Source organism: Hyposmocoma kahamanoa, unplaced genomic scaffold (genome assembly GCF_003589595.1).
Source record: "Hyposmocoma kahamanoa isolate Upper Pololo Valley unplaced genomic scaffold, ASM358959v1 120, whole genome shotgun sequence".
NCBI classification, from domain to species: domain Eukaryota; kingdom Metazoa; phylum Arthropoda; class Insecta; order Lepidoptera; family Cosmopterigidae; genus Hyposmocoma; species Hyposmocoma kahamanoa.
Window position 1 is genome coordinate 3,288,726 of NW_020653415.1, and position 10,504 is coordinate 3,299,229.

Below are 10,504 nucleotides of genomic sequence, written 5' to 3' on the forward strand. Positions count from 1 at the left end.
TTATAACATATAATTTTTTATACAGTATGTTGCACCATTCCAGGCATATACAGCATTTTCGAAGAAAAAAAAACTTTAATTTAAAAAGCAAATAGAAATAAAAATACTGTACAGAAAAAAAAAGAACAAATACTACTATCGAGTTTTTAGGTTTTCGCGTTTGTTACACATAGGAAATGAAACTCCCATGATCACGAGAGGTCCCATGATCACGGTTGACATGGGACATGTAAAGGGCCCGAAACGTCGGTTTGTTTGAAAAAACAAATATACGCGATTTAAATCCGGAAAAATAGTTTCATTTCCTAAATACTACTATCTAAAAAATTATTAAACAATATAAAACAAAACCCCTGAGACGTGGCGTCTTAGGAGCTTAAAGCAGTTGTTACGTTCCATTTGAACTTATATAGGTAATGTGAGTCGTGGAAGATGTCAACCACGTCTGTATTTACGTTATTGAAAGTTCTCATGCTACGGTAAAGTGGAGAAATATGGCCTATATTAGTACGAGATACAGGAACCGAAAATATATTTCGCACTGGGTAACGTGGAAGCCTGCCGGGTATTGCCAAGTTAACTTGAGACATTATTTGGGGCGTGTCTACCTGCCTATGTAAAACCTTATAGAGGAAAGTTAGGTCGAAAACTTGTCTCCGAGTCTTTAATGTCTCCGACTTGAAATGTAACAGACGCTCGTCGTAGTCTGCTCTATACGGGCATTGTTTATTTCTATATGCTAGAAAGCGAGTGAATGCGCGTTGTACGCGTTCATCCTATCTACATGGATTTGATAGTGCGGATTCCATATTGGTGTCGCATATTCAAGAGTGCTCCGAATTAACGAGTTGTACAATGTTAAAATTGCGTGTACGTTTCTAAAATTTTTACAAGTACGCTTCACAAAGCCTAGCATTTTCCACGACTTCTTGACTATATGTGGGCGCCAGAACTTAATTTGTTGTCTATCAGAACACCCAAATCTCGCACTTCAGTCGATTCGCTGAGTGCTTGATTATCCAGATAATATTGAGAAGAAACAGTATTGATTTTTATTGTAAACTTAATGTGAGTACATTTGGTTACATTTAACAACATTTTATTGTGCTTGCACCATCGCGCCATAGCCGTCAAATCAGCCTGCAGAAACTTAATGTCCTCAACACTTTTTATTTCTTTGTATATTTTAAGAAAATTACAGGCACATGGGACTTATTCGTCCAATCACTTGAGATTATGAAAAAAAAGCCAGTTTAACTATAGATGTGGTAGGTAACTAAATATCTTTTGCGCCATAGTCGACAAAGCAATTGCTTTATTAATATATTTTTTGCAGCTGTAAACGTCTGACTTATGCCCTAACCAATTAAGCTATTTTTCCTTTGTTGGAGATTTTTGTATTGGGTTTAATCGTAGTTTTTTTTTACCTGAAATGCCGTAAGTGATATCTGAAGTGCCACGGAATGCGTGTGGGCTAACGTAACTAAACTCTACATCATCTACAAATTCTTTCAAAGGTTCCCCACATTACAACATTATAGAATACACCCGAAAGCTTCACTAACCTACATTTCCGTATCTTTAAGATTGTATAAATATCACGATATGTTTGAAGAGCACAAGTGGTGTTCGTGAGTGTACGGGCTCGTCAGCCAATGCGCTGTCGAGTGACATATCGCTCTAATCGATTCTTTACGATGGCGGAAAGGATGGGAATGGCGTCGGAATGGATCTCCGGCTATTTTGGTTCCTGGTACAGTAATAATGTATAGAACGTAAGTAGGTTTCTCAAAGAAGACAGTAGGGAGAATATTAAAAATATGAAATATTCCCAGAAGTCTAACACAGTCATAAAACGGTGTATTGGCAAACTTTAAAGGAACTGCCCCTGTTGAGAATGCCCTGAAAACCTTCGGAGGTTTTGAATACGAAGTATTTTCGTGCAAATTAGATTTATTCATAAATTTAGGCAATAAAAAATTATGAGGTTGAATCCGAAATTGCTATAGATTTACATCATTCTAAAAACTCAAGAGTGTTTGTCCGGTTATACGGTAGAGCTGTGAGTTTGTGTGTGTGCTGTATGGCTTTTTCTCTGGCTTTCGGTTCCCAATGAATTCTCTTAAACAGTATCAGTCAAAAATAAACGTTAAGATTAATAAAAAACTTTTATTGTTATTCTCACAAAATAAATAACCGCTTTTGGAACTAAAATTTCCGGTGTAGGTAAAACATGTGTTCCTAATATATGTCATTAATTTTACCCTAAAAAGGCACAGGGATGTATCGTCACACGAGACCCATAACGAATAATCGGTTTTGACTATAGATAAGATAGACATAGTCTGCAACGTGTTATTTTTTTCACAACTGTTATTCTCTATACATTTCGTCCAATTTACACTTTCTGTTCAAAAAATTTTAAGCTAACATTTTCGCCGTAAAATGAAAATAATTTAGCTGCAGATTTAACTTGGTAGTACTGGTACTGTTGAGTTAGTACAGAGATTAGTAGCGTAGTATGTTAGTAGTCCCCATGAGTTAATGGCAGCGTTAAAAAGTTTAAAGCTGTAATTTGTTAATATTTTTCTTAAAAAGAAAGTGGATCTGAGTGCAGTGTTCTTTATGGTTTTGATGATAGGTTTACGTACAGGGAGTTTCCTATATCAAAGATTGTATGAAATATAGAACAACGGATTGTTTCATTTATATTGTTATCGTTATATTAGATTACAGTAATATAAACCTACTCATTAACAAAATATAACCAAGTTTTCGCTGTACTTAAATCGATATATCTCGAAAATATTCTGTATCTCAAAATGTGATCAAATAAGGCATATAAATAATAATAATAAAAAAAGAATTTTCAAAATCGGTCCATAATTAACGAAGAAATTGGAAAACATAGATAATCGATACATACAGCGGAACGACCTCCTCCTTTTTTTAAGTAGATTAATAATTAAACAACATGCAAAAACACAACCGTCACACTAAAAGTAACTAAATACTTTATTTAATCAATTAATGCATTAACATTCAGTCTCCTTGGTGAATATCATAAAATCTCGTTGGAATCCAAAGACAAAAAACAGGCATAACAAAAGACAGTCAATGCGTAATAATAATTTTCCCGCGCACATTGTTTTACAAACATTGTAAATAAGTTTGGAATTATTATTCTTGTTTGTTTCGATTCGATATTATTGAATTTTGATATCAGAATAATGTTGTAACTAATTAACTGCCGATGTCGTGCTTATTGCGAAGTTGTCATAAAATAAATTTCAGTCTTTAGTCTCGGTTTCTTACCATGTTATTAATTCGGAGTGGTTTCATACTCAATGGATGAATCAACCCATGGTACATCAACGAGATAATAAATATGTCACACGATGGTAAGTGTTTATTTAATGTTTACTTATATAAAATAAATCAGTGTCCATTGTTTGAGTCGGTATTGATAGATGAGTGTAGTCTAAATTATAACATACATAATATGGTTAGTTTTGTTTTTCTTACTACAATGACGATGTGACACAATGTGATAAAGCTTAACATTGAATAAGGACTATTGACAGTTTAAACAAGCGTGTGGCACTTTGAAATGTTTTTTGAAACACGTGTTTTACCATGTCCGTCGTTTAGATAAAGATTGCAAACGTTCAGTTTGAAAGAAACCCTTATCTTGGAAGGGCGTATTTTTTATCTGTGTTAGATAATTTTGTGAAACTAACGAGTACTTCCTGGTAGCTAAAGAGGTTGTGGGCCAAAATTTTTATGGATACAAGATTGTTTTAACCTCTTTGCAGCTTTTTTTTATAATACCAAGCGACGGGATCGTGCGCCTGGTGGTAAGCGACACGCCTGTCCATAACAGTTGCAGAGACACTCAGAGCTTTAAATCACAAAGATCTGAGGCGCACTACCGCTGCGCCCGTCACTCAGACGACATAGGTTGACAAGTCCCATGTGCCTGTAATTTCACCAGCTTCCTTACTCTTCAAAACCGAAACGCAGTAACGCTCACAGAATTAGCAAGTTTTCACTGAACCATGTAAGTATAACCGAATTTTTTTTTAAATTTCTGCGTATTTACTAAATTCGAGTATCAATAAACGTTAATTACAGCATAAATAATATTAATTTTGTATTTAAATCTGCAAAGACTGCAGTCTAACATTCCACCTGAGTAATTTCGAAGAGTTTCTGGAATAGCGGTGTATATGGCACGCAAAATCGACGAATCGTATACTGGTATAATATAAATCTCGGTAGCTTATTCATAATAAACTTTAAAACCTATGTTATACTGTAACACGAAAAAAAACGAGCTATTTCGACTTACGCCACTATTTACGAAAATCAATGTTTTCGATAATGGACGATAAATATAAGATATTAAGTTAACACGCTCTCTTATTACACTATTTCGTAATTTATCCATCAGAGGCACTGATACTTCTCAAAGCTCTCATTTCTACTGCATTAATTCTAACTTTCGTGCTTCTTTTGCCAAACCCAAAATTCACTATCATACTTAAGTGTATAGGAACCATCACCCAATACCTAGCCAGTTGTGTCTTTTTAGATAATTTCCGGTTGCCCATGAAGGCATGCAAACACCATTCACCTGATACCCTGCGTTCTCTTAAATACAAAAACTCTTTCACTTCTTCCACTTTCTCTCCTTCAATCAAAATCGTGCAATCCGTCATATCTTCCTCTCTTTCAAAAACCACTACTTTCGTCTTACTTGTTTTAAGTATAAAAATAATAAAAAATTAAAACCAAAAACAAAAATTTGGAATAATCACATAGAATGATTCGTAAGGTCTGCCGATTCATTCCGTGGCTTAGATGGCAGAGCGTCTAGAACGGATTGCTGAAGGCGCTGGTTCGAATCCAATCGGATCGAAGGAATTTTTTTTAGTGTGCTGTGATGTCAGCAATCCCGTTGCTTGATATGTAATTTGGAATATGCAAAAGGAGCGTAACTACTAAAAATATCTACATAAATACATTACACAATAAGTATTCATAAATATTATATGTATCTAGATAAGATACTTATAAATACGTTTAGATTATATTAGTACATAACAATAAATAATAATGTTAAATATACTTTTAAAGGAAAAAATAGAAAATGTTTATAATTTTAATTATTCTAGAGAGGATGATATTGTTATCTCCTTTATAAGCATTATTTGAATCTTAATGATTTAAAAAAATTAGGATGTTTTCGAGTTTGATTTTTTCGAGTCATTATGATTAATGTTCAGTTTTCGCACTAGACAACAAGCACAAACGATAATTGAAACAATTAGCGAAAGTAAAATGACAATATTATGTTGCTCGAATGACCGAGGACCGGGCTGTCAGCTAATTACTACAAAAAATGTCACTGGCTCGCTCACACTGTGCACATGTCTATTTTGACATAGTTTGCATTTTATGTATAATAGTACAACTGTGCGGTAATTATATTATAAAATTGTCATTTTAATTCTCTACGCGGCTATAGGAGGTCACAATGTTATAATCGTACGTATTAAACAGCTACACTGAAATAGGGATATTCGATCATTCGTTAAACATCGATGTTTCAAATCCATTCGATGTTTATACGACACATCGGATTGATTCGGTGTTTTGACAAAAAGAAATTTTATTCAACGCATCGACTTTTTTTAAATAAAAGCATCGTATCAGTAAAAACTCTTTTTATTCTTTTTAGTAGCTGTAGAGCTTCTTGTGAAAGAGTTCGTCCAGGGTAGTAAACTGATGAAATTACAGGTACATGGGACTTGTCAATTTATGTCTCAGGGTGATGAGCGCAGTGGCAGTGCCCCCAGATCTTTGCGATTTAAAGCTCTGAGTAGCACCGCAACTGTTATGGACAGGCGTGTAGCTTACCATCAGGTGCACGACTTGTTCGTCCCGTCACTAGATATTAAAAAAAGAAAACTCTAACTCTGGCGTGCCTCTGTATCTATGTATCTGTATGTATGATATAATATGAATTTGATTTAAGTAAGTAAGTCATTAAGAGTTTGTACATTGACTTACAAACAAATGGACGACGGGTCTAATACAAAAACTACGAAAAAAATGTCCCAAGTCAACCTATTTAAACGTAGTGACATGTCAAGGAACATGAAAAAGCTAAAACGTTGAATTTAAATTGTAATGTCATCGCAGTACTGTCTAATTTTGTTTGCTCCGCTGTCAGTCGAACAAACGAAGACTAGAGCGTGAATGACACTCTGTATACGATTTTAACGCCCAATAAGTTCGGACACTTTTTAGCGCGGACCCGACGTCCATATAATTGTAAGTCAATAAGTTTGTACAGTCAAGAGCACATCAAGTTTGACACTTTATGCTTTGGACCGTTCTTATCGTAAGCGGCATAGAGTTGGATTCAAGTCTTAAGTGTAAAGCTTGACGTGCTCTTGACCCTGTACCTATTTATGGTCCTAGTTTATTTCATCCTTGTATGAATGAATAATTTAATAATGTATCCGAACTTTTTTTCCGAAAATGTGTCTATTTTAGATAGTATATCCAGTCGCAAATAAACATTCCTACAAGAAAGATGATATTTGTCTAATGTAAAAACATTTCTATTAATTTGTAGTTTTCTTTTTCACTCATAAAGGTATATCTTACCGATGCAATACTATATTCTTTTATAAGTTTCTGGCTTCTCTTTAATAGAAATCGGCCAATGTCCAGTACTACAAAACTAACACACAATATCATTAAATTAAACACGTCTCTACAGCGACAGCCTCACTCTATTGCTGTAGTGTTCAAACATTCATGCATAGTTTCGATGTTTTTTTACATCAAATGAAAACATCGATGTGTTTTTTTAAGTGGACATCTCTACTGAAACCCCTAATGAAAATAAATAACGAACTCACTCATAGCCCTGCACTAGGGAAACACTGTATCGCAGGTGCCACGGACACACTTATGGACAGGCGTGTCGTGTGGCGTGGCGTGGTGGTAACACCAGGCGCACGATTTGTTCGTCCCGTCATTCAGTTGGTATTATAAAAATCCGGATCGTGTTAAGTGGAGATCGATAGTCTCTGCCTACCCCAATAGGGATCCAAGAGCGTTTTTTTAAAATGATATATGTATAGTGGTAAGCGACACGTTGTCAATTGACAATTCCGATGCCACTCAGAGATAATTTCACCTTGCCCGCCCGTCACCTTGAGACATAAGTTGATAAGCGTGTAATTTCACCAAACTGAACGTAATTATGCCCAGTTTTCATGTTTGTTTAATACCTATAAGAATAAATGTAATAATTAATTAAAACCGAAGCATAGTCAAGTGTCAGCCGAGGTGGTCTCTAATTATCACAAAAACTGCCCACCCTCGATGCGTTCAATCTACGGTGACATATTTTGGGTCTCGACGGCCTTAAAGCGTGTTGCTATGTTACAAATTTATTGTTCACAGTTTTTAGATGGATGAATTGAGAACGATTAGATTTTTTTTTGTCAAGTAGTAGTATTTTTCGGATGTCGGTTATTTCTATTCACATAATGAAATGATAGAAAAATGCTTAAATTACTTTGGAAACCTGCGGTATCTACAACTTTAATTTTTTTTATGAAATCAAGTGACGGGACGAACTGGTCGTGCGTATGGTGGAAAGCGACACGCCTGTCCACAAGAGTTGCAAAGCCACTCAGAGCCTTAAATTACAAAGATCTGAGGGGTACTCCCTCTGCGCCCGTCACTGAGACATAAGTTGACAAGTCCTATGTGCTTGTAATTTCACCAGCACCGTTATCCTTTAAAACCGGAACGCAGTAACGCTCGCATTAGGTACCTACTACTACGGCAGATATAGGTAAGGTGGCAGTACTTCCCTTGACGAACTCTTTTACAACTCTACTGTTACAAATTTAAAAAATTCTCCTACAACATACGACGTTATTATGATTTTAATCATACGACATACGACGTTATTATGATTTTAATCATAATAACGTCGTATGTTGTAGGAGAATTTCATCATAATATCATCATAATAATAATCTACACAAATACAAGTAAATATTCGAACATAAGAAAGAAGGTAGATGTGGGATATAGGAGCGCAAACTATTTAAAACCCGTGCTATTCCTCTTTCGGTAAAATTACAGGCAGTAAACTAAAATATAAATAGGTATCTGATAAAAAAAAAATAGCTACACCTTACTCTTTATTTAGAGTTAAATGTCGTGCAATTGTACTTATTTGGTTTTAATATTTTCATTAGTTTTATTTATTTTTTATAATACAAAGTGACGGAAGGAACAAGTTGCGCTCCTGGTGGAAAACGACACGCCTGTCCACGACAATTGCAGCTTTAAATTACAAAGATCTGACTGCGCCCGTCACTCTGAGACATAAGTTGACAAGTCCCATGTGCCTGTAATTTCATCAGCACCTTTATTTACCCTTCAAAAGCGGAACGCAGTAATGCTCACATTATTTAGCGGTAGAAATAGGTAAGGTGGCAGTACTTCCCTGGACGAACTCTTACACAAAGAGCTCTATTGCTTCTATTTTTTATTTTTGCCTCCATAACTTAATAGCTAATAATAATATTATAAGTCTTATAAATTTAATTTTTCAAAACATGCAAAATTAAAATTGAGTTAAAATGTTTGAAGTTTCATATTTAAATATAAAATATGTATTTATTGGAAAGCCCATCTCTTGGCGTAGGCCTCCTCCAACGTCACCGTCCGCATCTAGTCGCATCCACTTACTCCCACTACCTGGGTGATAATGTCTCTTCAGCGTCAGCGCGGCGGCTCTCGCGGCATATGGTTCAGTCGCGGGTACTTTTATTTTGCAAATACCCGCACTAGTCACTCTGTCTTCAATTTTTATGCTCAACATATTTCTTTCTACTTCTGTCTCACTAACTTACCAACGAACAAAATATAAAAGCAGATAGACGTAGAATCATTTTTCGCAACTTTTTATTGAAAATTCTTTTGATATTTCAAATCTAGTGAATTATGTCGCGTGGTATCAATTTGTAATGCTAATAAAACCGATGTCACACGGCGCGTCTGTAGATATTTTTCGTTCATCGAATGCGGTGTGCGATGCGCGTGGGCAATGTAGGTACTTAAGTATGTGATGCGGTTGAGTGGAGACGGATGGATGAATGGAATTTCGGATGAGTAAGTAAGCACATAATTCTTGTTTCAGGTTATTATTTTTGATACATTGTAAAATCATTTTTGTCAATTTGGGCACACAGAATACATATTGTTCATTTCTTAAAGGTATGCTAGAGGTGTAGGATATATGGGATAGCACACCTTGACTTTTACTGTAATAACAAATCCTTCCGGTAGTAATCCATAGTGGGGTTAGGTGTTAAATAATGTTGCGAGGCTCTAAAAGCTACTCTCAAACACTGGTAATATCAAACAGGGGATGTAAAGTTATTATATATTACATTTTAGAACATAGCATTCAAAATGGAACGTGATATCACGAAATAAATCTTAGTTCAGAACGGACAAACATATAGGTATTATAAAAGTAATGATGATGAAGTAATATTTCAACCGTCGGGAGTATAAGGTGACGAGTAAAAATTTCACCAAACTCATAGGAAAAAAATTGCTCCAAAATCGTAATAGCGATGTGCGAGATATTCCGTTGACAACATCATTTTTATCATGGAATCCCAAATTTTTATAATAATGATTTCGTACCTTGATGACAGCTTGAACGACACACATTAATAGGGTAACACGTACCCTGTCGTTGCCTACATCTATTACAGTCTTAGCATAACAATTTTACCGTTGCGCCTGTACTTGTACTAACTTGAAACTTGGGAAAACAATTAAAATTCCGACCTTCACTACTGGATGATTAATAGCGCAAACTTCAAATAAAATTGTTTTTGTATAATATTTTAAACAAATCGAGTTTAAAAGATTAATTTGAGATTAAAGATATGTTGAACGCACACTGAAAACTTTCTGTAACTGATCGACTCCTGCTACATATCCCTTTGCTAATCACTGACTTCTTCACTTAAGCTTTTATTGTTCATTGATCTCGGCGCTGGATCTCACTTTAAGAAACACTCATAAAAGTTCAAATTCACTGCGAAGAACACTTATAACTTTTCCTTCCTAAGTAACAAGTTACCGACATCACGTTTGCGAGCCCTTGGTCGCAGACGAAATGAATGAAACACTATAGAGTAGTAAAATAAACAAATAGGAACTGACCGTCGATGTGCCGCGGCTGCTGCCACTCTCGCCACTCCTGTCCCTCCATCAGTTCATTATTTTTTCGGCGACGCGATAAATCTTGCACGCGCGCGCGCAGCCGCGAGAGGAGCGCTTCTGTCGTCGGCGCGCGTCGCCGCCTGCGCTTGCACACGCCCACTGACGCCCCACGAGCCTTTGTTTATTTGCTGCCTACTTATGTACTGCTTTATCTCATTTT

General features: G+C 35.7%; 1 protein-coding gene across 1 annotated transcript in view; it reads right to left on the reverse strand.

Moving 5' to 3' along the window:
* LOC113240139 (T-box transcription factor TBX1-like) overlaps positions 1-10,391 on the reverse strand; it is a 46,561-nt gene extending 36,170 nt beyond the window's left edge. The window contains exon 1 of the mRNA XM_026477366.1: positions 10,285-10,391. Within this exon, the coding sequence (XP_026333151.1) occupies positions 10,285-10,333 (49 nt within the window). The 5' untranslated portion in view covers positions 10,334-10,391. The remainder of the gene's footprint in view (positions 1-10,284) is intronic.
* Between the last annotated feature and the right edge of the window lie 113 nt (positions 10,392-10,504).